This window comes from Indicator indicator, chromosome 15 (genome assembly GCF_027791375.1).
Source record: "Indicator indicator isolate 239-I01 chromosome 15, UM_Iind_1.1, whole genome shotgun sequence".
Classification (NCBI taxonomy): Eukaryota; Metazoa; Chordata; class Aves; order Piciformes; family Indicatoridae; genus Indicator; species Indicator indicator.
Window position 1 is genome coordinate 6,153,580 of NC_072024.1, and position 25,863 is coordinate 6,179,442.

General features: G+C 45.5%; 1 protein-coding gene across 1 annotated transcript in view; it reads left to right on the forward strand.

Moving 5' to 3' along the window:
- The window catches only part of FRMD4B (FERM domain containing 4B), an 87,426-nt gene that overhangs the window by 21,490 nt on the left and 40,073 nt on the right, over nt 1–25,863 (forward strand). Inside the window, exons 2-7 of the mRNA XM_054387338.1 lie at nt 906–971; nt 1,509–1,603; nt 4,126–4,218; nt 8,696–8,780; nt 20,889–20,945; nt 22,027–22,049. Coding sequence (XP_054243313.1) covers nt 906–971; nt 1,509–1,603; nt 4,126–4,218; nt 8,696–8,780; nt 20,889–20,945; nt 22,027–22,049 — 419 coding nt within the window. The remainder of the gene's footprint in view (nt 1–905; nt 972–1,508; nt 1,604–4,125; nt 4,219–8,695; nt 8,781–20,888; nt 20,946–22,026; nt 22,050–25,863) is intronic.

Below are 25,863 nucleotides of genomic sequence, written 5' to 3' on the forward strand. Positions count from 1 at the left end.
AAAATGAGTTACTCTGGGGCTGGGAGAATAAATATAAAAGCCAGGTTTCCTCCACCAGCTCTCACCCAGAGAGAGCTGTGAAGCTGGTCCTTGCCAAAGCCAGCAAGAGGTCCAGAATTAGAACAGATTTTAAATAATGTACAAGCTTTTGTGGAAATGTATTGGATTTCAAAGGACAGATATTCAAAGGGCATAATGTGCAGTTATTTCTGAATTGCTGTTCTCTTAAATAGAGAAAGACATGTTTAGAAGAGATAAATGTGACACAAAGTGGGATCCAGGGTGGTCCAAATACAATGTTAGAGGTTGCAAGGCTAATCCTGTTCTTAAGCATCCGGTTTAAGCACCTGTCTTGACGTGTGCAAGGATCTACATCAGAACCCTATGGAGGCCATGACTTCAAATGCTTGTGAAGAGTTATCCAAGGAAGAGCATTCACCTGCTAGTAGAGATTCCACCTAGACTAGAGAACAGGTCGTCTGTCAATGGGCCAAATTAGGCTGACCCATCTGCAAGCATGGTTGGATAGGTGGGGATTTCATGGGTCATCTCTGCTCCTCAGTGGAGCAAGAGGTCATTGCTCCTGCTGGTGGCTATGCTACTGGCCAGCCTGGTTCATCCTCACATTACATTCCTGTGGCACTTATGTCACTCTTATCTGATCCTGAGCGCTGCTAAGCACCCTTAATGCTGATTTGGTGTGAGCTGGGAGTGCTAAGGCAGCTCCTCAGACCAAGTCCTTGGAGAAGGACGCTCAGCTCCAGTTAGGAGTCGGTTCCCTCGTCTGTGCAGATTAAACGCTTGCTACAGGCTGCCCTTGCCGCCAAGCTGCACGTGGGCTGCTGCAAGCCAGGGAAGCCATGGACCCTGCTCCTCCTCATGGGGTTGTGTTGCTGTCTTTGCAGATGACAGAAGGCCGGCACTGCCAGGTGCATCTCCTCGATGACAGGAACTTGGAGCTGCTGGTTCAGGTACAGTCTTTTGAGTACTGGTAGCACAGTGCCAGATTTCTCTGCTTGTTTTCTTCAGCCATGCTGCTGGGGGCTGATGCTGAGGTGTTGCTTGAAGAAAAGTTCTTTCTTATCTAGACCAACTCAAGAGTGGAATGAACAGGTGTGCTGTCAGGCACACAGCCCCTTTCTCAGACCCAGATTGGCAGGAAGGTTTCCTTTGAGCATTGGTGCAGGGTGGGGCAAAATGCCTGCCATCAGTTCTGCAGTCAGTTTTTATTCTCTGCTTTCTCCAAAATTCATAAAGCCTATGAAATGCACCCCTTGTGTCAGTGGGGGGTTTGTAATTTGTAAGGGAAGAAAAGTCTGTGTTTCTGGGCATGTTTTATTCCCATAACAGGACCCAAAGCACAAGCTCCACTAGTACACAGTATTTTCTTAATTGAAAAATCCCTCCTGCTGTAAGTGCAGTAAAACCAATGTCACTACTTGCAGCGAAAAACTTTATTATGTATGACAGGCCTGAACTGAAACAAATGGTTTTTATTCTTTCAATAGCCCAAACTTTTGTCTCGGGAGTTACTGGATCTGGTGGCCTCACACTTCAACCTGAAAGAAAAGGAATACTTTGGGATAACATTTATAGATGATACGTAAGTATGGTCCTTTGTTTTCAACAGCTGTGTGATTATTGCAACGTGAAACCTATCCCTGACACTGGCAGCTCAGCATGATGGAAAAATGTCGTTTGAAGGAAGATTTTTTTTTTTTTCTTTTTTCCCCTACTTGGTGCTTGTGCTGTTGGGCTGAGGAAAAGGGGAAGGCACAAACCATAAAATATTTGGAAAATACTTTCCAGGCACAAAGGAGAGGATGCTTGCAAAATACCTTCCTGGTGCTTTCACTTTTCGTGTTTGACTCACAAGGTGAAAAAATTAATTCAGCAATAATTTCCCACATGAACACCCTCAGCTTTCCTGCTCTGTACTTTTAGCAAAACTAGAGTTTGCATTTATTTCAAAATCAAATTGCTCCTATTGCTTTGCATGTTAGTCTCAAATGTGTTATTGAGTCTTTTCATCTCAAACATTCCTAGTAGATATAAAATAGAATATCTATATCTAGTAGATATATATCTATATCTACTAGATATATCTAGATATATATATCTAGTAGATATATCTATAATATCTATATCTAATAGATATAGAATAGAATCATAGCATCATTTTGGTTGGAAAAGACCTTTAAGATCATCGAGTCCAACCAGTACCTAACTCTTTCAAGTCTGGTATTAAACTATGTCTCTCAGCAACACATATCTGCCTCTTTTAACCACTACCAGGGATGGGGATTCAACCACCTCTCTGGGGAAGCCTATTCCACTGTTTGAGAGCCCTTTCAGTGAAGAAGGTTCTTCTAATATCCAATCTAAACCTTCCCTGGTGCAACTTGAGGTCATTTCCTCTCATCTTTTCACTCATTATTAGGGAGAAGAAACCAATACCCAGATTGCTACAACCTCCTTTCAGAAGAAAGTTGGAGAGGTCTTCCCTGAGCCTCCTTTTCTCCAGATTAAACAACCCCTGTTCCCTCAGCCAGTCCTCATAAAACTTGTTTTCCAGACCCTTCACCAGTTTTGCTGCCCTTCTCTGAACCTGCTTCAACACATGAATATCCTTCTTGTAGTGAGGGCTGCAATAAATAACCTAATAGCCTCATATTTGGAGGTCTTCCCCATAACAATGTTCCTCTAGCTTTCTTGTCACCTTTAGGTATCCAAGATACTCTGCAAACTGCCAAAAAGAGCTGCAAAACCAGAACATGATCCAAATGCACAGCCCTCACTCCCTGGTGGTGGATGAAGCTCATCCTCACTGCTGATGTGATGCTGCCCATCCTCTGCCCCCCTCTTCCAGCAGCTGCCACTGGTCAGGGCAAGGTGCTACAGCCAGGCTCTGGAGTGTTGTGGGAGATCCATTTCTGTGGCATTAACCTGGAGCTGCTTAATTGAAATCTCAGCTGGTGTTTAGACTTCTCTGTCAGCAATTCACTGAAATGCAATCTGCTGGGCACAACACTGAAACTCAGAGGCAGGATTCTGCTTCCCAGGGCCAGCATCTCTAGGAGATTTGCTTTCAGTTCCCCAAAAGAGCTGGAGCAGAGCTGTTTAAGGCAGTGGGGAAACAGAGCTCTGACAGCCCCTAAAGAAATTTTTTGTCTAAAGGAAATAATTTAGTCTCTGCTGCTCTCTGTTGCCACTTTTTCTAGCATCCTGGATTGAAACCTTGACTTGCACACCGAGAGACATGTTTGGGGCCACCCTGCCTTGGCAGTTCCCACCTGCAAGTGCAGGTTGCCCTGGGGAAAGGGCATGGGGCTGGTAGGAGCTGCTTGTCCAACCATAGCTATTTTCACCAGCCACTCTCATTTTGGGCTCTCCCCAGAATAAATTTGCCACATCCTTGTCCTCTCAAGTGTTGAAAAATATCTTCTTCCAGCTCTTCTGTAAAGCCCTTGAGGACACTGTTTGCACTTGACTTATTTCTTCCCGCAGAAGAGCTGCCATGAAATTCCTCTGGAGGTTTTTGGTTGTTGATGCTCCCTCAATGAGCTTTGAAGTGCTGCCAGGGGAATACCTGAAAGCTGTTGCCTTCCCCAGAAACATCAGTGGGGCACCAGAGGCTTCTTTGGGTGTATGGGACTGGGCTGGGTGCTTGGAGGGAATGTGTGGCCTCTGGAGGGCACCCATGCCCCAGCTTTTTGGGCAGTCACTGGCTTCTGCATTCCCCTTTGTCCCCACAGCTCTCGAAGGTTATTGGGGTTTGGAGGACTTCTTCTCTTTGTGTCTTCCTTCCCACTTCAGTCAGGATTCAGATCCTCTTGCCAGACATCAGGAGTCGGAGGGTACTTCTGTAACACCTGGGTTTTCTGGGTATGCCATGGTGTGACTTCTGTGTGCAGCTGAAAATACAACTGCAAAGAGGGTTCTCTGCCATCCACAAGTGAATTACATCAAAATCTGAAGGTCAGGAAAAAAAGAAATCATTTGATGAGATGTTTGCCTGCCCCAGAGCTGAATTTCACATTTGGGTTAAACACAAGCACTGAAAGGAGGCCATTTCTATATTTCTTGTCCCATTTTTTAACCACCTCCCCAACCTGTTTTCCACAGAGGTCAGAGTGTCTGGCTGCAGCTGGATCACAGAGTTCTGGACCATGACTTGCCCAAGAAACCAGGCCCAGCAACTTTGTACTTTGCCGTTAGGTGAGTAATTATTTCCACAAAGAAAGAATGACCACTTGGGTTGATTTATCACTGGGGTGGGGGTGGTGTTCAAAAGAATTGGCTATGGATTTGATAAAGAAAATAAATGTCCAAGTGACATTTTTAGAGAGGGCTTAGGTCCTGGAGATGTGCTGCTTTCTTGTTCTGGTACTTAACTACAACTACAAGTAGTTTGGAATCTGCTGGGTAGTAGTGTTGCTAGGACATTGTTAATAGGTTGTTGTTGGGGTTCTTTGTTTGGTTTGGTTTTTTTTTTTTGTTTGTTTGTTTGGGGTTCAGTTTTTTGTTTGGGGTTTTTTTTGTGGTTGGGTTTTTTGTTTGGGTTTTTGTGTGTGTGTTGGGTTGGTTTTGTTTGGAGTTTTCTGGGGTTTGTTTGTTTGGGGGTTGGGGTTTTTTGTTTGTGGGTTGGGGTTTTTTTGTTGTTGTTTGGGCTTTGTTTTGGTTTTGTTTTTGTTTTTTTCTTAAACCCCTGTATTTTAAATATCTTCTTTGCTTCACTTATCTTTACTAGTGCTAAATTTTAATAGAGTTTCTTTAAACAGTTGCACTTAACTTTTTTTCCTTGTGTTTACTTAGGGGTTGTCTGTACTTAAAAGGGATTGCTGATGGCTTCTTTGCTCATATAGCTTAAGCCAGTCCCCTAGAGAGAACAAAATCCCTGGCAAAACCATGATTTTGGCCAATGTAATTGCATTACTTTAGGGTTTTTGCTGGCAGAGCTCTGCTGGTTCAGAGTCTGAAAGAAAACATGTCCTAAGAGACAGAGCTGTGCTGGCAGAGAGGACCAAGCATCATGCTCTTAATATTGTTGGAGTTTCTGTTTTCCTTACAGTCTGTGAGGAAAATGAGAGCAGACTGACCTCATTTGCTTTTCATATCTTGGTAAATTTATGCCTTGTGTGCTTAATTATTTGAAGGACTTCCAAGGCAGAGCCTCTTGTGTAGCTGGGTTGGTTGGCACTGTTGCCTCACCACGTCCTCTGCACCCTGGTCATTGAGGGAACAGTTCAAACAAGCAGCACTTTGTTTTTGCTGGATAGGTACTTCCATGTGATGGAGTTCAGAGCTTCTCTTCCCTTGCCCACTTTCACAGGAAGAAAATCCATTTTAAAAGGCTCTTCAACATATTCACTGTTTGAGGAAGATCTGAGAGGCTAAAATCTGTAACTGCCGCAGAAAGCTGTGAAAGGAATCTCATGATTTGAGCATCTCTTTGGTTGAGATTAATGCCTTTGGCCTGTGATGTTCATTTTGGCTCTCTCTGCTGCAAGACAATCCTCTAAGGACAGAGTGTGCAAAGACTTGGGCAAGAGTTAATGTGTGAGGAGTGGGCTTGGAAAGATTGGCTTTTGGAAGCTGATTTTAAGCCTAACTACTGTGAGGTCATGAGATCCAAACCAAGCAATTAAGAGCCATGGAGCTGGGCAGTGAGTGAGAAGCAGAGCAGGAGAACGACCCAGGAATAATGAGCAATACAGAAATTGTCTGATCTGCAGAAAATAGATGTTCCAGCAGAAGAGCCACTTCAAAACCTGCAGCTGTCTAGTTTGTCATAACTTTTTGGATAAGTAAGTGACTCTAGGCCTTTGCTCCATGGCATAAGCCCTGGGTGGTTAGTTCAGACACTTATCTTGTGTGAACACATTTGCCTTGTCATTGCTTATTGCTTAATTAAACTCTCATGAAAGGAGCTGAAAAACCCAGCTGCAGCTGTGTGTGCCCATGGCTTGAGTGGCAAAGTGTGGTTGGGTGTGGGGCAGGTGGTATGGAGGGGATGGGCAGTGAGCACCAGCAGTGGGCTCTCATCCCCTTGGGCTGGACCATCTCCAGCTGAGCATGAAGTGACAGTGGTGGATGCTGCTGCAGGGGCAGGATGTCCCTTGGGCTGGGTGAGCCCTTCTGGTGGATCATGTTTTCTGCATGTTTGAGAGAGGCTCAGCCATGAATAGAACAAACATTGCTTCAGTGTTGCTGTTTTGAGATGCAGGTATGATGAGACAGGGCACTGAGCTGCTCCTCTCATAGCAAGAGGCAAATGTGCAACAGCCTCAGCTCTTTCAGCAATGAAGAGTTTCCAGTGATACTGAACACAGAGGGGATCCCCAGATACCTGGTTGTGACCCTTCTTTTTTTCTCATAACTCCTCAGCTCTGAGCTTTTGCTGTTCAGTAATGAAACACATGATAATCCTTTCAGATTTTAATTATTTCTCTTCAACTGGCATAAGCTCAATCCAGTCACATAAGTTTTTCACACAGCTGGTGACCTATAAAAGTGCCATTCATGTTTCAAGGATGCTGACAGCATTGGAAATAAAAGCAGAACATACATTTTTGTGGTGTTCCCAAACATGCCTGTCATCCCCTGAACATCCTTATCTATGTGGTCCAGTGTTCCCCATCTGTACTGTGGAGATAACAGCATGCAGCTTGTACTGAGCAAGAAATAGAGCACAGAGACCTGGCTGTGGCAGGAGGCATCTGTCACCAATGCCATCTTCTTAAATTCACAGATCCTTCAGTGTCCTGTTTTGTACCAGCAGTGACTGGAAGCTACCTCCCTTCACAGCCAGGACATTCTGAGGATGTCAGCCATGTCTGACTCTTAGTTGAAAGACACTGAAAGTGCAAATGTGTTCACTAGTTCAGGAAAATTACCTTCTTGGTGTAGTGGAGGGAGGAAGTCTTTAGCAGACTGAGGAAGATCCATGTCATGAAAGGCCTGTCTGGCAGCAGGTTGGAAAAGAAAGAGTGAGGCTCCTGCCCTCTGCTCTGCATTTTTGGAGGGAAACACTCAAATGTATTTAAAGTGAAGTTCAGCAGTGGTGTTGGAAAATAAATTATATCAGGTGTGACCAAGAGAGGGTGGAAATACCTGTGGCTCCTACCGTTCTTGCTGAAAGGTGACTCATGGAAATGTAAAATAGCCTTTCAAATCTCTGGGGCAAGCTACTGGGCTTGGGTCTGACCCTTGGACAGTTTGCATGCCTGTGAAATGGGTAAATTGCCTCATTATCCTGCAGATGTGTTCTGGGTTGTGCTTTAAATTAATCTGATGTAACATGCTATAGGAATGCAAAATATTAAAACAGTTGCTAGTTAATGTATTGTTTGTCTCAAGTCACAGCATAAGTACTGCATGCATTCCAAACTAGTGCAGCAGGTGCTGGCTTTGCTGCTTTCTCCCACTCCATGTTCCTGCTGTGGATTTCTTCCAGTGTCTTGCAAATCATCTACACCAAGAGATGAGTGGCTGGAGTCTGAAGCTGTGTGGAGCCTTAGGAGCACCACAGGGCTGGCCTGGTTCTGATAGACACGGCATGCTCTCTGCCCTGTGCTGGCCATCCAACCCTGCTGCTATCAAAAGCAAGACACTGAGAAGCCCTGGTGTGGTCTGCACTGCTCAGGCAATGATGGTGGTGGCCCAAGTCTTTGCTTGGCTGGAAAATTAAGTGTACCTTCTGTCTAGTCTTGGGTGGGAGAGAGTGGACTCACTGCATCTATCCTCTTTAAGGAGCACACAGGTTCAGCTAAAGCAGGATTGACAGGTCCACGTTCACACAAATTTGCTTCTCTTTAAATTGATTTGGCAGTTCCGTGCTCTTCAAGTTGTAGATGGTCTCTGTGCACCATTTAACACATCTCAGTGAGTCAGAGTTTTAGTGGGATGCAAGATGTTTAGGGTAGCTCTAACTAACTGGGACACATCTGCTAATCTTGTCTGGGCCAGAGTAACCAATAATGGGATTGCTTTTGTTGGTGTGTGCCCCTGTGATGTCCCCATGGCCCTGGGAAGAGGAAGCCAGGGATGAGCTGGGAAGTCAAGGAACACTGTGCAGAGTGGTGCCTGTAAAATTCAGCTGGTTGCAACCCTTCTGTGTAAACTCCTAGGCTTGGGGCTCCCCTTGCTAATAGGATGAATGTGTCCAGTGGGATGGAGCCAACCCCAAAACTTTCCTTCCCAAAGCATGGGTTTTTGCTTGTCTCTGTTTGCTTGGAGCAAAGTCAATGGCTCTCAGCCCATGGCTGCTCCCTCCACCTGGAAAAAAGACAATGCTGGGCTGTTGCCAGGCCTTTTCCTCCAGCACAGTGCCAGGCCAGCTTACCAGCCTACAATATGCTGTCTGGGAGTTACCTTTTCCACTCCTGTGGCTTTACCTGAACTGGAGGGATGGGCTTTGCTCCTTTAGTGTTCAAGAGGGTTTGTAAATGAGCTGAGAAGTCATCAGACTTCTACTGTCTGTTGAACAAGGAGTTTGTGGTTCCCAGTGTGCTGTTGGCTTGTGATTTTCTGCTTGTCCCCTCCTAATAGGCAGGAAATGAAGTGTAGGTGCTCATAGTTCCTCTGTGACATTTTGCTGCTAGAGAACAAAACATGAAGGAAATAAGATGATTTGAGAGGAAGATGAAATCTATTCAAGAAAATAACTGTGAGTTGTTTGGGTTTTGATTTCCAGGTTCTACATTGAAAGCATTTCCTTTCTCAAGGACAAAACCACAGTGGAGCTGTTCTTTCTGAATGCCAAGTCATGTGTACACCAGGTAAGGCTCAGCATCCTTCAGAGCTCTTTGTTGTGCATATCCTGCAAACATGCTAGGAGCTGATTTTTAGGTCTTATTGAAGCATTAAGATCTCAGCATGCTTACTCTCCTCCTTCACTTGAATGCTGATGCTTGAAGGATAAGAATGGTGATGGCTTCCCAGCCCTTGTATTCACAGCTCACTGTGCTGGAATATGTCTTAAATATCCAGAAACTTATAAGTTGTTTGAACTTTGGGTTGTAACATCACAGGTTGTGTCTCAATGGTGTATCCTTCATACATGCTGCACAGGAAACACTTAAGGCAAGCATCACTGTAGTGATCTTGAGACAAACTTGCCTCAGAAAGAAAGGGCTCATGAGAGGAAGGTCCTACACTGTGAACTCAGTTCCTAGTTCCCTGATTTCCTGCCTTGGTGAAGTAGTAAAGTAATAAATCTTGTAAAGCAGCAGTCAGAGCTAGTTGTTAAAATACTTTGTTTATCAAAAAACTTTTTTTTTTCTTCTGGTAACTACTCTCTGGTTAAGGAGCTTCCACTGTTTCCTTAAAATATTCAGATGGGTAAAGTGTATTTTTGGAGGTCATTTCATGATATGGTAACCAAGGTCCTTTAAAAATCAGGTTGATCTGCTGCAGGTACAGATACACCTTGGTTTGGAAAAAAAGGTGTAGCAGCCACCTTTGCTGTGCCTTTAAGAAGCAGTCCATTAGCAGCTGCAGTTCAGTGGACTGTAGCAGTGCCTGATGTTTCTGGGATTTTCCAGTTAATGTCAAACCTTGAGCATCTGGTACTTTTTTTTTTTTTTTTTTTTTTTTTTTTTTTACTCAGGATTCAATCAGTCTGAGAGGGTCACTTGGTTCTTACAACCTTTTCTTGGAAAACCATCCTGTATCATTAGTTGGAGCTCAGTGTTGCTGGCCAAAGTTTTCACTTTTAATACCCTTCACATTTTAGAAGATTCTGATTCAGTCTCCAGCATTCATTATTTTATAGTGGGATCAGAATCTTGATGTGCCAAGTTGTGACTGTGCTTTGCACAGGAATTGCTTCTAGAAGAGCAGAGGAAATTTGGGCCTCTTTTACAACATGCTGAAGCTTTAAAGATGTTTTGAAGAACCTGGGGCCTGGCTGGTTAAGATTAATAAAAAGCAAATCTCTATTTGGCATATCTGCCCTCTTAGATGAAGGGTCTTGGCAACTCATAGTCATCCTTTCAAGGGAAACTGGAGTGCTTTAAACAGCACAAATCAGTTTGGAATTGGAAAATGAGTCTGCTTTTAGGATGAAATATGAAAAACATGACTGCTATTGAAACAAATGCTGTCAACGTGAAAGCCTTCTGTGCAAGTTTATGTGCATGCATAAAGCACAAGAGAAAGCAAAGGAGAAGAGAAGCATAACAAACCTTTCCTCACTGATCATAGACATTCATGTAGTCAGTAAGGAGTCAGTTCTGGCCTGGATAACTATTATTATTCAGGCAGCATAACTTCACATCACCGAAATGAAGTGCTGATAGCGTGTGAGTTGCTGATGAGGCACGGAGTGCTGCCACAAGCAGACTAGGCACCTTCTAGTTTTGTTCAGTGCTTGGGGAGCAGGAAGATGTCTGAAAGAAGGCTGGTTTGTATTTTCCCCCCATGGTTTCTGGGTCGTGTGCTCTCATGGGTAGCAACCCAAGGTACTAGCTTCCCTCTTCCTGCAAGAAAAACTGCCAGGAGCAGGGAAGGTTTTCTGTGGTGTCCAGTTTCTGTGGGGAGTGGAGAGATGCAGAGCTTTGCTTCCTCCTCAGGAGGATCTCTGCAAACAGTGCTGAGACATTCAGCATGTAAGGAGAGCTGAGAGCCTCTGCTCTGCCTGCAGCACTTTCTGTGCTGGGCAGCTTCACAGCCTGGCTTCAGCAGAAGCCCACAACTTCTTCAGCAGAAATCAGTTTTACTTTCAAGATATATTTGGTCCAGTGGCTTTTAACCATCAAATTAGGTCTCTTAAAAATATTTTATCCTTTTTGGTAAACTTATGGTCAGTCTCTGGGTTTCAAGTGAAGCACACATGGAACCAGTTCTCATATTTAAGCTTGTAGGATGTGGACAAGAGGATGCACAAAGGCGTTGTGCACAAAGGCGTTGGATGTGCTCAGGCTGCAGGATGAGTGCTGTCAGCTGCTGAATGTCAGCAGATCATCCCCAGCCCCAGTGAAGCAAGTGGCTGATGCTCCCTGATGACAGGGAGGAATGTTTCCTGGCATTCCTCAGTTTGAATCCAGCTCTAGGAGGTGTGACCTGCTTAGCTTAGCTTTTCCTTTTCTTTCTTTTTTCGCTCCTCTCCTTCCCTTGCTGCACTGAGGAAACCCCAAGGTCTCAAATAAGCAGCAACCTACTCCCAGCCCACGTGCTCAGGGGTGCTCCTCAATGCAGAGGGTGTGCTGAAGGATACCCTGCCAGGGCTGTATCTTAACCTTGATCTTTGAGTGCAGCTTCTGCTCTGTGTAGGCCAGGAATGTGGCTCACAGGGCAAATGCTGCAATACCTGGAGGCTGAGAAGCCCTGTGTGGATAAGATTGCTCAAAAGTCAGTCATGTTTTTGGCCCTCACAAAGCTGTTTTCATAGTAGCTTGTTCCCTGTAGGGGACATGGTGTGTGAAAAGCCCAAATGCAGGGTGGTGCAGAGGTCTGATGCTTGAAGAAAGTTGTGCTCTTTTGACATTCCTGAGTGCTGTCATGTGTTGACAGCACAGCAGTGTGCAGGTCCCTGTACTTCCATGCCTGTGCTTTCCCAAGCAAAGGGTGAGAAGGTGATGTTGCCCTGCAAGTGAGATGTTTGGGCTGGGCACACCATGAGAGCCAACCAAAGGTGTGGGTGACTACAGCTGGTGCATTGGTGAAGTTTTGTGTCAGTCTTTCCTGGAGGGGATTTGTCTGTGGCTTATGAGGTGCAGAGGCTGCGTCGGAAATGTGTTTGCAATATTCTTTGAGAGATCTGTGGGCAATCCTGTGTGTGAAATCTTCCAAGTGGCTGCATCTAATCAAAGAGAATGGTCCCTTCCAGCTCACACCATGCTGGAATTCTGTGACTCTGTAGGATTCTGCATCTCCCTAATGAAATCCAGGATCTCTGGGTTAGACTGGAGCTGCTGTGTACTGTGTGCTGGCTGGCTTGCCCCAGATAACTCCAGAAAGGTTTTGCTTGCAACTGAATTAAAAAATCTGAATAAATAACATAGCATATTAGATACATTATTAATTAGATGATAAATTACAAAACATGGATTCTGAATAGTAAATAATGGAATTAAAACCTGCATGAAAGTTCTGAAAAGGGTGAGGGCTGGCTTTTGGTGCTGTCATGCACAGCCACACTCTTCCTCTTCACCTTTCAACTCCTCATTCCTTCCTGCAAATCTTTGTTCCTTTCTGCAAATTGGGTGCTACTTTCTCTTGCCAAGGGTTGGAGGACTCTGCAGCTTGTGCATTTTGCAGTTTCTGTAGACATTTTGGCAAGGGAGAGACAAGATAGACAACAAAAATCTCTGCAGCCAAAAATGTAGTTCTGTTTTCCACCCCATCCTGCACTTTTCTACACAAAGCTCCTTTCTGCCTCTGGGACCTTTGCTGCCATTCTCCAGGCTTATGCATCCTCTATCATCTGTGTTGTTCTCTGCACAGTCCCCTTGGCCTTGCTCTCAGCCCCTGTGAGCAGCTGGGCAGCCAGGGGAGACCTCTTTGCCCAAAGCACACGAGGGCTGAGACCTCATTTTAGCTTTTGTGAGTCATGTTTTATCAGTGTTACAGTGCTGCACTCAAAGCAAAAATCACTGTGCACCAAGCATGGGATTGTCCATGGCTGCTCCTTTCCTCTGTACCCCCATCTTAACCCACCATGACATCAGGACTGGCATCTGCTTTCTGCAGAGTGCAACCTAATGCCGTTTGCCTGCTTGGAGAACAAACTTCCTCTGCTGGCTTTGCCAACATGACCCATTCAGTGCTTGCTGGCTTTGACCCCCTCCCCAGTCTCCCTTGAACACAAGGGTGGATGTCAAGAAGGGGTCAGTCTCTTTTCAGTGGTGCCCCGTGAGAGGACAAGGGGCAATGGACACAAACTGGAACAGGGGAAATTCCACCTCAACATGAGGAAAAACTTTTTTCCTGTGAGGGTCACAGAGCCTTGGACTGTGCTGCCCAGAGAGGCAGAGTGGTTGCAGAGTCTGCTTCTCTGGAGACCTTCAAAACCCACCTGAGTGCATTCTTGTGTGACCTTCCCTAGGTGATCCTGCTTTGGCAGGGGGTCTGGACTTGGTGTCCAGAGGTCCCTTCCAACTCTTACCATTCTGGGATTCCATGATTCATTGCTGTACCCATAACAGGACCCTGTGTTTCCCCACTGCTGGTGTGTGCACAAACTTTGTCCTCCAGCTGCCGTAACAAATGCCTCCAGTGCTCTTGCCCTACCCTCCTTTCATGCTGAGCTGCCCATTTTGCTCTCTGGTCTGATGCTGCAGTCCCCAGGTATTCTGAGTCCTGTGTGATCCAGCCAGCTGCCTGGCTCTTGTTCTGCAGCATCTATGCTCGTTGGAGCTTGGAGAAGCCATATCCACTGCCAGGAACATCTTGGGCCACCAAGCAGGGAGTGGGAGCTGGCAAAACTTAGATCTTCAGATCTATGGAAGGGCCTCTCTGTGACTTAGTTAAAAACTCATTTATCCACATGTGGTTTGGAAGAATGCAAAGGCTGGAAGGCTTCTTTGTGTACACCTAGGCTCTGATTTCTTATGTGCCTCTCTTTTTTCAAGGCTTTGAGAACTGCCTGAAAAGCTTCAGTGGTGACAATTTCAATTTAAAAGCTTTCTCTTCTGTCATTGACTTAAAGGAGCTGGGTTTAGATTTATAGCTATCTCTGAAATGTACTGTACAGCTGGAATTTCAAACAGTGGCAGCCAAGCACTTGGTTTCAGGTGAAATGGGTATCTCAGAAGTGATGTGTTTGCACAGGGATAGGGGAGCTTTGGAAATGTGTTGAGTGTGTTGTGGCAGAGCCCATGACCATAGCTGGGATGCTTGTAAGGAGGTGGCTCAGAACTGGTCACGCACATGGTGGTGATAAATTTGGAAAGATAAATTAGTCTTTTCTTCTTTCAAAACAGTCAAGTTTGGAGAAATAACACCCTGCTTGGCTAGCAAAGTGCTGTCAAGTTTATTATGCATTAGAGCTAACCTCCATATAGCTCCACAGTTGACTCTCTGCCAGTCCTTAAAATACGTTTTGTAAACTAAGACCTTGGTCAGGTTGGCTGTACTCCCCTTTTTCTCTCTATATTTGGGTGTTGGGGGTGGGGAGGATTATTTATTTCATTTCCCATTTCTTTCAAGGACTTGTAAGAATTGCTTTAAAAAAGAAAAAGTAATGACATGAAAGGAAATGGAAGTTTTTAGAGGAGTCTGTAACCGTGAGAGCTTTGTGAACATCAATGCTTGTAAGCACTTGGCAGCCTGAAGACCAGTGCTTACCAGGAAGAGCTGTTGAAACAGACCCCTGGTGTGAGCATGAAGTCTGGTTGACTTCCAGCTTGTGGAGAACGCAGTGCTCATATATCAGAGAGCTCTCAAAAGCTGTATAACAGATATTTCCTGGTTCTCCCCCATCTCGAGGGAGAGGGGAACGTTTCCATGCAGCCTTGGAACACGTTGCCATCCGACTCCAGCCGAGGCTATTAAAATACTCCGGTCTACTGCCTGCATTTGCTCTTCTGCTCCTGAAGATGGCAGCTGTAAAGCCTAGGATGAGGACCAGCAGGACCACTTGGCCTTCTGCACCTTCAAGGCTGTTCCACGGGTGTTGACAGCCACCTCCGTGGCCCAAACCCCTCAACAGCATGTCAGCAGATGAGAAAGATGGAACATGGTTATGTCTGTGAACAAAATGGGACAGGAGGAGGAGGCAGGACCCACATGCTGATGAAAAGTGGCAGATCTCCATGGGCCCCCCCCTGCTTGTTACCCAATGAGACCTCATATGAGGCTGTGCTGGTGGCTTGGGAGGGAGTCAGCCCATGGTGTTGGTGTAGTCAGGGGACTCCACACAGTGCCTCAAGAATGACTGAGGCCGTCTGCTGTAAAGGGTAATAGTACTCCAGGGACCTGCTGAGGCTCTTGCCAAGGCAGGTGAAGGTTGTGTCCCAGCTGAGCTGGCCAATTGCACATGAAGATTTAGTTGGTTTGCAGCCAAAGTTTCATACCTTGCATCTCTTGACATAGTCACCTCTTTCTGGGTCTAACTACCAGTGTTAATTGCAATGGAGAGCTTTGTGCCTTTGATCTCCTGGCTACAGGGTAAAGATGCTGTGACAGCTCAGCCAGTTCTGGTTTTGGTGTGTGTTGGGTACCTCAGCATGGTGCTGGGGTAGGAAAACGAAAGGCTGTGATTATATCTTAAGTCTAATGACACTTGCCACTTAACCTGGCTTGCAAACAGGGAAGCCTTTATGTTCTTTCCCATTCTCTTCTTTTACTCTTGCATCAACACCAAAAAAAAAAAAAAAAAAAAAAAAAAAAAAAAAAAAAGCACTAAATGTGCTCCTGTTGCTCTGAACTCTGCAGACAAGTTTTAGAGCAGCTGCTGCTGCCCCTGGAGTTTCAGCTAAGTGATGGTTGAAGCATAAATTGTGAGCAAGGGAGATAAGAAAAGTGTTGGCTTGGCTGGCAGAGACAGAAGAAATAAAGGGTGTTACAGAGAAACCTGAAGTTTTTGCTCACTACAAAGCACTACCACACTACCAGATTTTTTCTTTTTTCTTTTTTTTTTTTTTTTTTTCTTTTTTTTTTTTTTTCCTTTTGGCTGGGCTGGCCTAAGTCACTGAGATGGGAAGCAGCAGTTCCTGCCAGGAGCAAGCCATGGTGGCTGCTGCATATGGGCTGAGCTGTGTTTGCTCTCAAATCATGTTTTCATGAAGGTAGGGAAGGGCTCTGGGCTTAGTGAATGAAATGAAAGATGTCAGGGACCATCTAAATGCTGTGAAGGAGGTGTGAGGTCCCCTGAGGAATTGATGTTGTGTCCCTCCATGGGGAAAGTGCAGCATGAGTGCAAATCTGAAGTGTCCTTTTGAGAAGGAGGGTCAGAAGGACCAGCCTTTAATTTGCTCCTCTAAGGGCTTGTGTTCGGCATCTCCTGCTGGTTTAGTGTTTTACTTTCCCTCCCTAATGTGCTGGAGGCTGACTCTCACTTCATTGTGCTTTTTCTCAGCCCAGTGTTTCCTCGTTTGGGAAACTGGTCCCAGCTGAGATGCTCAGCAAAATCCAGAGCTTCTGATGGAGAAGGGAATGGGATTGGGATTGGGATTGGATGTCCAGCACATTGCATGGCAGCATGAACAGCAGGTGACACCACTAGGATTGAGACATAGATGTGAATGCTGGTAATTGGGACAGCTGGGACAGGTGCTTGGAAGTTGGAGGCTTATTTGTTGCAGCCACTATTTGCCTCCTTGGTATAATTGGCCAGCACAGCCACACCGACAGAGGCAGTTGCCACATTTACCTGACCTAGTTCCTCCCGTGCTGCCCAGCTTATGTCATGTATCAGGTCGTGGCCAACAACCCCTCCCCAGCCCATCCCAGGAGCTTAGGCTGTCTTGTGCAGTCTCTGCTCCCAAAGAAGCCTTCAACACTGAAAAGCTGCAGGTATCTGTATGTCAGAACACATCACAGGGATACTGAATCCCTTGTGGGAAGTCACAGTGGTGCCAGGTGAGGGCATGGGCTCTGGCTTGGCTTTGTTCACTTGTGCTGGGTCCACACCCAACTAATTGCCTCCCTTGGTTTGAACACCTTGCTGCAGACATTTGGGTCCTTCCCCCCCCACCCCCCCCCACCCCCCCCCAGTCTAATTGCACCCTTCTTTCTCTCATCTTTTTTAAATCACTTTTCCATAATCAAGGGTAATTATAGTCAACAATGTGGCTGTCTGGAGGCTATTCCATCATAGTGTGTGTACTTGGGGATGTCTTCAGTTAATAGAAATTTATCAAGGGATTGGTCTAAGAGAAAAGGTATCTTGGTATCTCAATTGTCCAATCATCATCAGGTGAAATGTATTTGTTGTCAGTCTAACCTCTGGAGGTTCCATGTTGTTTGAGAAAGCTTTCATTTCTTCTCCTGACTCTAAAGAGTTAAACATGACGCTTCCTATGTTGCTTATTTTTTTTTAATCTGCTTTAATCTGAGTTTACAGTCTAAAGATTTGCTTAGCACAGTTAATGCTGATCTGACTATCTCCATTCTTGATCTGTGTTTTCATCAGGATTTCAGACTTGTATCTCTCCGACAGTAAATTCTAGTGTTGTTGCTGTGTCTAATGAGGGTTCACTGCTCTATTCATGACCAAGGTTGTGATTTTTATCACACTCAGAAATCTGTGTCTGTGCAGCAAAAGATTTGAGCTTCCATCTGAATTGGGGGCTAAATTCTGCCCAGGGGCACTAAAGGCAGGAGTTGGTCTTTACTGGCTGCTAAGATAGTGACCCATTCTTGCTCTGCAGTAATTGCTGCCCAGTTTCGACATCTGCTGCAACCTTTTATTATTCTGATGTTTGTCAGTAATGACAAAAGCCACCACCTGAATCTGCTGGACCAAATGCAGTGTTTAGATAAGCCAATGGCCTTTTGGAGAGCTACACAAGGGGCTGATTCTGTCTCACTAGATAAAATGATTGGTCCCTGTGCAAACTCTAATTGAAAAACAGCAGTTTCATCCCCTCCCTGGAGCTGTACCTGCTGCTCTGTTCAACCTTATTTACATACAAAATGTAGAAGACTCAGATTCCATTACATGAATTACATCCATCTACTTAACCTCGTGCTAGTGACCTTGTTCCCACTTGGGATGAACCTAGGAAAATCTTCCATCTTCATCTTCAACACGTGGCCATAAGAGCTCCCACTGCCCTGGCTCCTAGGGCCTCCTGTCTGCTTTCTGAAGCCTCTGCTTACATTACCCTGGCAATTGCAGGCATTACAAATTAATCTTCTTACATTCATTTTCCCCATCTATTTTTGAAATTTGACCTTGCTGTTGAAGTGATGTTAAAGCAAAGACCCCCACCCCCCATCCACCAGCCTTTAGGGCAGAGAGACGGTTTTACGATCCAAATATTGCCTGAGCGAGAAGAGCTGTGGTCCTGTGCTGCTGAGTGATTTGTGCCCAAACTCCTTGACAGCCCAGGGCTGGATTACATTATAGCAGTGGCCAATTGAGGAGCCAGATGGCAAATAATGTTATATTATGATGGAAAATAATTCCAGGCTCAGAGGGAAGTGTCCAAGAGACTGTCACTTGTATAGCATTAGTCTGTTAGATAAAGGCTGAGCTGGGCTTTGCCATCCCTTGCTTCAAATCCTCCATCCACTACTTAGCTGCTGTATGACCTCAGGGCAGTCCCTTCACCTCACTGCATCGATCTTCCTCTTTGATTTTTAGGCCCTTTAAGGGGTAGGGGTTCTCCTGATTGCTCTTCAGAGTGTTTTTTAGTGCAGAGCCTCCCTCAGAGTGGCTCCAGTCTCTAGCCAATGTTGTATGGCAGTATGTGGTAATAATTAGGCCACCCTGTTCTGAGGTTTGCAACAGGTGTGTCTGGGGTATCCTCACCTTCACCTTCAGTGTCTTGTTTGAGAGAGGTCAGGTTAGAGAGGACCTTCTGACCTGTTCAATTCTCAGTATACCTTCAAAGCCAATGCGTTTGAAACTGAGGATATGGACACAGCAAAACCCTCACCATGAAAACAAAGACTGAAACTTCATCACCTGAAGAAGGGAATCCCTCCTCAGCCTGTTTGGTCTCCCAACACCTTAAATGAAGTGGTTTGTGGGATTACTTTTAACATCTGTGGCAATGTCATAGCAGCTATTAAAGTGACCAGAGTTTCTTAACGCTCATATTTCAGACCAAGTAAATAAACAGGAAAGAGTAGCCTGGTAATTACTACTGCTAATTAGTTAATGGTTGTGAGGTACTTTGAAGATGAAAAGTGATGGAGTGCTTGGTCATTAAGTCCCAAACACTCCAGTAACAGCAGCAGCAGTAGCAGCTATTACTATGGGTCAGCAGAGACTCAGTGCTGCAGTAGCTCAGGGAGTGCTGCAGAGTTTTTCTTGGAGCCAGCAACAAAGAGAAGAGGACCTTTGATGTGAGAATTGCATTTGGATAGTTAAATCTCCATGAGTTTCTCCTACATCTAGAAGGTGATGAGCCACACGTAGCCAGTTCTGCCTTGGGGCAGGGAGATGGTCCTTATGATGAGCTTTTAAGGTACCTTCTGGCCCTGTTTTCCCAGATTTCGTGGTGGAGGGACAACTTCGGTGATCCAGAGCCTGTATTTCCTGCTGAGCAGAGATTCCCTGCAACAGCAGTTTCTCATGTCTGGGTTCCCTGCCTGCTGGTGCAGGAGAGCACGGTGCTGGGATGATCTGATCTCCTGGAATCCTCCCACTGCCACAGTGAGGAGGTTGAGCAGATGCAATTTAAGCTTTAGAACAAGGCAGCTTGGATGTGCATGACAAAGACTAACCTGATACAGACCTGGAAGTAACAAAGTCCCTTCAAATTGCACCTATGTGAAGAGTTTCTGGGCTGTAATCCTTGCCTTTTCTCTTAAGCATGAAGATGAAAGAGATCTGAAGGAAGGATGAACTTCAAGCTAATTCTTTTTTTCCTCTTCCTAACTTGTGATGTGCCCCTCCTCTTCTTCTAACAAAAATATGTCTGGGAATGCTTTGGAGGCTACTTCTGCATAGCTGTTGCCACACCTGTTGGGAAGGGGAAATTCCTCCTGGTCTGCCATTGTGGAGCAGCCCGGGGGAGTGCTGCTGCTGGAATGTTTTACTGACAAAGCTGGCAAAAAAACTTCCTTTCCATGAAAATTGAATTATTTGTTTGTTCACTTTTGAATTTAGTCTCTGTGGGCCAGACCTGCAGCTGTGGTAAATTAGCTCAGCTCCAGATGTGCCCTATATATTTCAAGATGTCATTTCCCTGTATCTGTACGTAATTCTGTAGATCTTCCTGTTGCCCTGGCTTTGGCATTGTTTCAGCTTTTCGGTCTGCTTTGTCTTCTTGTTCAGCCAACAGAGCTTGGGTACAGAGGTTGTGTTAGGCTCTGGGTGGCAGGAGACAGGCAGTGTGCCCACTACATTCACCTGCAGAATGTCAGTAAGAAAAAAAATCTGTATTCATGAGCTCTGCTTGTTCTATACACTGTTTGCTGGATGCTGTAGTTGTAAAGGCTCTGAGTTCAAGTAGGTATCTCCTTTACTCTTCCACCATTACTGCTGGTCCCAGTACAGAACCAAGGCCAGGGTTTCTGCTTGGAGGAAACTTTGAAAGATTGCACCTGAGTTTGCAAAGAGAGGAAAAAGTATCCTTGTGCTGTTTTGATGCTTTGGCATGTATCAGCTGCACACCTCTGAAGTCACCCAGTGCATAGTGCTGCCAAGACAGGACTGGGTCAGGTCACAGACTTCCAGCATGGGGGTCTGTTCTGAACACTAGTTCATTAAACTGCAATTGCAGTGTGCGTGCAGGAATTGGAGCCTGTAAGATCCAGACTGCATGAGGCAAAGAAAGTTTATGTTACTTTTGTGATTAATAGGAATTACTTATCTAGCATCGGGGTGTGGGTACCACCCGCACAACCTCCCTGCCCTGAGGAGCTGGTGTGCTTCAAGCCATAAAAATCCCTCTTTCAGCCCTGCCTGCTCCACTATGAGCTTGCCGTGTGCATTTTGCAGCGTGCAGGGTGCACGCAGATGCAGTAACCCACAGCAGCGGCCAGTGGACTGCTGCGGGAAAATAAAGACCCGTAAAGAAAATACGCGAGGGAGAGAAAAGGGAGGGTGAGAGAAAGATTTGGGGAGGCAGGAAAGCCCTGTCACGGTGTGTGTGTATGTAAACCAGGGGGGGTCGCGGCGCAGGGGATGCGGGGAGGGGACTGCCCCGGTGCCTCCTCCTCCCGCGGGCGGGACTCGCCGGGGCTGGCACCGAGTGCTGCCCGCCCCCTCCTCCCCCGGTGCGGTGTGGAAAGGGACACGGTTCATGTTCCGCTCTTTCCTTGCACAGGGGCAGATTGAAGTGGAAAGTGAGACCGTCTTCAAATTGGCAGCCCTGGTTTTGCAGGTAAGCGCCTCTTCCCCTGCGTTTCGTGGAGTCTAGGCTTAGTTGAGCTCAGCTGAGTTCTGCCCTTCTGGGGTTTTTGCACCACCACCTCCCCACCCCTACCACCCTATAAAGACAAAACTTTGCAACCTGGAAAGGGCGGGGGTGGGGGGGGCTAAAAAATTTGGGAGGTGTCTTTTCGTCAGAGACAAGCGAGAAAAAATATCTGTTGGAGGAATTTGAAATTGAAAAACTCATTGAGTGGAGTAATTTCTTTGGGCAGGTTTCCATGCAATTTATCACCTCCTCTAATTTAAATATGTTCTGGCAGTCTGGGAAGCAGAGTTTAATACTGTAGCTAAATTTGCTGTGTTATGCCTGTGAATCTTTCAGAACATATGTTTTTGATACCTCTGTTATGTCAAAATACATTGGCAGGTTTTCTTCTCTTTAATCAAATTCTGTCATAGTTCAACTTAGTCACATACTTACCACTTTCTAAGAAATAAAATTTCATAGATTTCTTTCTTTCTGCTAAGGTTGGACTAGATGATCCTTGAGGTCCCTCTGACCTGGTATTTTGTGATTCTTTGACAATTCTACCTTCAGAACATTGGGGTGTTGTTTTGGTTTGTTTTTTTTTCTTTTTTTTCCCCCATGGCATTCTCAGTTGCAAAGTGCTACAGCAAAGCTGCAGAGGCTTGATCTGCCCTAACTGTTGTTTGCATCTGGAATGAGCACAATTCCTCTTAACTGCTGACCTGCCTTAAAGCCGACCTTCAACTGGGTGTGCTCAGCCAGAGAGAGAATTGTATTTCACTTCTCGTGCAGTAAAAGTGACATTTGATTTGCAATGTGAAATTCATCCCCCTTTTGCAAGCAGTTTTATTTATGATGTAGGGGGATTATCAACAGCTAGAAGTGTAAAGGGCCAGGTTCTGCTCTGGCTCACAAGCAGGCAGCCTCTGTGCTTTGCATGGAGTGTAACTGGGGTCAGGATCTGGACACAGAGCTGTGGGAGTGGGGAAGTGAACAATGCTGGGAAAACCGAGGAGTTCTGAAGAGATCATGTTTTAATTCTGTCACTGTTTTTCAATTGTAGGAAGCTAAAGGGGACTATTCCAGGTAATAACATTTTTCTTTCTAATACTGGTGTGCTTGATGGATGTGTTTTTCCTGGTTGGCATTGTACTGCAAACAATCAAAACCAGGGGTGAAGTCCAGCAGTGGGCAGTGGCTGGAGAAAGTGAAATGTGCTGCTAGGCTGGATAAAATCTGAGTCTGCAGGGTGAGTAATGCCTTCTGTGAGCAGCTCTGAGTCAAAACAGTTTTTCAGGCCATCCCACTTTATTTCCTTCCCCCAAAACGGGTGCCTAAGTGAGCTGGGGAGGAAGCCCTCACTCTTTCTGACCAGAAAGCCTGTGCTTTGCCCTGTGGCTTGGGTCCATCCGGGTGACCTTGCCTGCAAGCCTGCTTTGCAGGGTGGCAGCACAGGCAGAGGGACGTGGAGCCCCTCAGCTGCCCGTGCTGGAGATCAATGAGAGGCTTTCTTCTGCAGCTGCCCCGCGGGGCCTCTCCCTTCCCACACTTGACCTGTCAGTTGTGTTGTAGCTGGTGTGCGACCCAGTTGTGGGGCTTTAACTGTCTAATGCTGTATCATCAGGATGGGATCACCCTTGGAGACTGCTTTTTTTTTTTTTTTTTTCTGTGCACTGGTTCTGGTAACTGGCTGCAGGGAGGAGGTGGGGTCATACTCAGGCCTGGTAAAGCCAAAGAAAGACCTTCAACTAGAAACAGCTCACTAAGCAAATAGAAAATCAGGAGGTTGGCTTGGTCACGTTAATATTATACTACTTGGTCAGTTTCCCTGTAGAAAGCAAGATGTGTTTATGCTTTAGCTGCAACAGCTTTCAAAAGCCATGCTTTGAGAATGGTCAGTTAAGAGTTACCTGCTCAAACACAGGAGCAAGTCACATCTGACTGCCAGAGCCTGCAGCAGCAACATACTCTGCTTTTTTGTCAGTGTGCAGTGGTCAAGTAAGTGTCAGTGCTGCTGCCCAAGACCCCTTCTCCAAATGCCATTCCTTTCTCTACTGAGGGATGTGCTCTGTGAAGACCATCACAACCTTCACCTGCTTTTTGTTGTCATGCTCTCACACACACAGGGAGGAAAAGATGTCCTTGTGACTCAGATCAACTGGATGGGCTGGCTGTACAGACGATTTCTGTTCTTGTTCACATTCTAGACCTACTTTGTGACCCACAGTATATTGCTTATAGCCACAGTGTGCTACAGGACTCTCTGGAAAGACTGCTCATCTCACCTGATCTCCCAAGGACACTAAACTTCACTCAGTTTAGGCACAGATAAACACAAAACCACTGCTCACTTGGCAGGAAGTAACTTGCTAAGAACTTGCATGGTGGCACGTGCTCTCAGTTCTCAAGAAAGGGGGTTAAGGTTAAAAACTGCCTTTGTGGTGAAAACCTCCCTTAAGTGGTTTAAACTTAACACTGACTCCTTATCATTTGCCATAAATAGGTTTGTAAGTATTGCTTCACACACCCAAGAACCGCGGCTGCGGTTATTTTCCATGCCTCCACAGACACGTTGCAAGGAGTGGATTGCCTGTGGTTACCTTCAGAAGTATTTAAAGAAAACCAGAGGGAAGAATACTCTGCTACAGGAGTGATTGCCAAGTGCAGCTCTCCCCCCTAACAGTTGCATGCAAATAGCTGCAGCAGTGGTTCCCTCTGTTAAACGAAACATATGTTATGGCTCCACAGCAAAGGAGCGTGGCCAGCTGTCCCCAGGCACAGTGAGCACAGCAGAAGTGAAGGAATTCCATTTTACATATCACAAGTGGTCGTTTGGACCACCACTGATAAAGCACTAGCTTAATTACCAGCATATCTTAACAAAGATACTGTGGGACTGCTCTCCCCTGCCAAACTCACCAGTGCTACAAAGAACAGGTCCATGGAGTGGTGCTGCTTGTGTGGTGTGCTTGCCTCCCTCTGTGGTTTCTTGGGCTTGGCATGTTCATTCTTTTCAGTTGTTTGATAATTCCAGTTTGAATCACTTTCAGGAATGTGGCACTTGCACCCTTTATGCACCCATGAGAGCACATGGGTGAATTTGTTTTCCTGTGTATTGCATTAGCGCTGAATGAATGCAGGTGAACACAAAAATTCCCTTAAATCCTAGAGATTAGTTTTCTGGAAGTGACAAATGGGCCAGTCCAGGCAGTGCTGGTCATCTCTGCCTGGCTGATTTTTTTTTTTTTTTTTTTCCCCCCCACACATCCCGTAGGGAGCTTTTCCATGGGGATACATCCCTTGGTGAGGTCACTGAGGGGCATTCACACTGACTTCAGCTGGGAACAGGCAGGTCAGTACCAGGGTCCAAATGCTTCCAACACCTTTGTCTCTGCAGTAATCCCTTTCCCAACCCACTGCTCTCAGATAAAGTCTTGATGGCAGAGAGCAGCAATCTCCAAGAAACACCCTCCCTTACTCTGTTGAGTGGGTGAGCACATTCTTTTGAAATCTGTTTATTTTCAGTGAGCAAACCTGACATATGGATGCTGGGGAAAGTAAAAACTTTTGATTTCTCTGCCACGAAGGTCACTCTGGAGAGACTTTGCAGTCTGGTAGCACTGACAGCATGAAGGTATCAGGGTCTTTAAAGCTTGGCCCTTGCAGGTGGTTTGTAATAGGATGCTAGGATCCTGTGCTGGACTGTTAGCACAAGGATATGCACCTTGTCATTCAGAGAGTAGCTTTGTCAAGATAAATCACCCAAGTCCCACTTTGAGAGGATCCTGTCTTTTAAGACATCTTGATAAAACTTCAACTACCTGCCTCAAAACTGTACCCACAGCATGTCCCTTGCATATGTTCCTGTCTTGGACAGCCCTGCTTTCTCAAAGGACTGCAGTCTAAAAGGACTGCAGGCCACAGGAGGAATGATTAACAAAGATGACAGTGGACCACAATCAGTGTAACTCACTGTACACCCAGTTCCTTTTCCTGTTTACTGAACTGGTGGTCCCAGCCAATATAATTATCCCCCAGTGTGTGGTGAAGACCACATGCAGGGATGCCCAGTGAGCTGTTCCTCTCTCACTTGCATGGGTCAACTGCCACAGAGTTGTGGCACTCCTCCCAAGAGTCCTGCAGCTCAGATGGTCACAGCAAGCCTAGGATGCTGCAAGTCCAAGGCTCTCTGCCTTCCTGTGCAATGAGCAGACAGGTTTTGCTCAAGAGGAGGGACTCTACTGTTCATTTTTCATAACTCATCTATGGCTTCCAGTTGACTGCTTCTCTGTTGAAACTGAATTCCTATCAGTTTTTCTCCAGCTCCTGTGATAAGAAGCTCCAGCAAAGTATTAGTCATTGATAGTTTGGAAACACTTGGGTTAGTTAATTGCATTCCTCCATGCTCATATTTGCAAATGGAACAGAAAAACCTGCAAGCCTGACTTCACTAAATCTTGAGTTTTATAAAGAAAACTTGATTCAAGTTGCACCTTCTAATATGGCTCAGTTTTGGGGGGGGTGGGGGAAGTCCACGTTCTATTTATTTTAGTAATTGTATTTACATTTTAAAGTAAGCCAGTGTCTTGGCAGGCAAAATAACAGATCAGTCTGGTAATTATTCACCATGTAAATATGCAACATATAAGGTCTTGCTCCTTGGAAAACAAAAGATTTAGCTGGTTTTACTTTACAGACTAAGCATCTGCCCTCAAAAATGCTGTACAATAATATTTAGTATTATTTTCCTCTGTAGCTTGATGAGAAGAGACAGTTTATAACTGTGATGGCCTGAATGCTGTCCTTCAAGTATTAGAAAAAGCTTTATTAAAATCAGATTTGCTGCAAGAGCTATGTAAGGAAAGTAACTTAAAAAAAAAAAAAAGTTTATTTTCTGCCT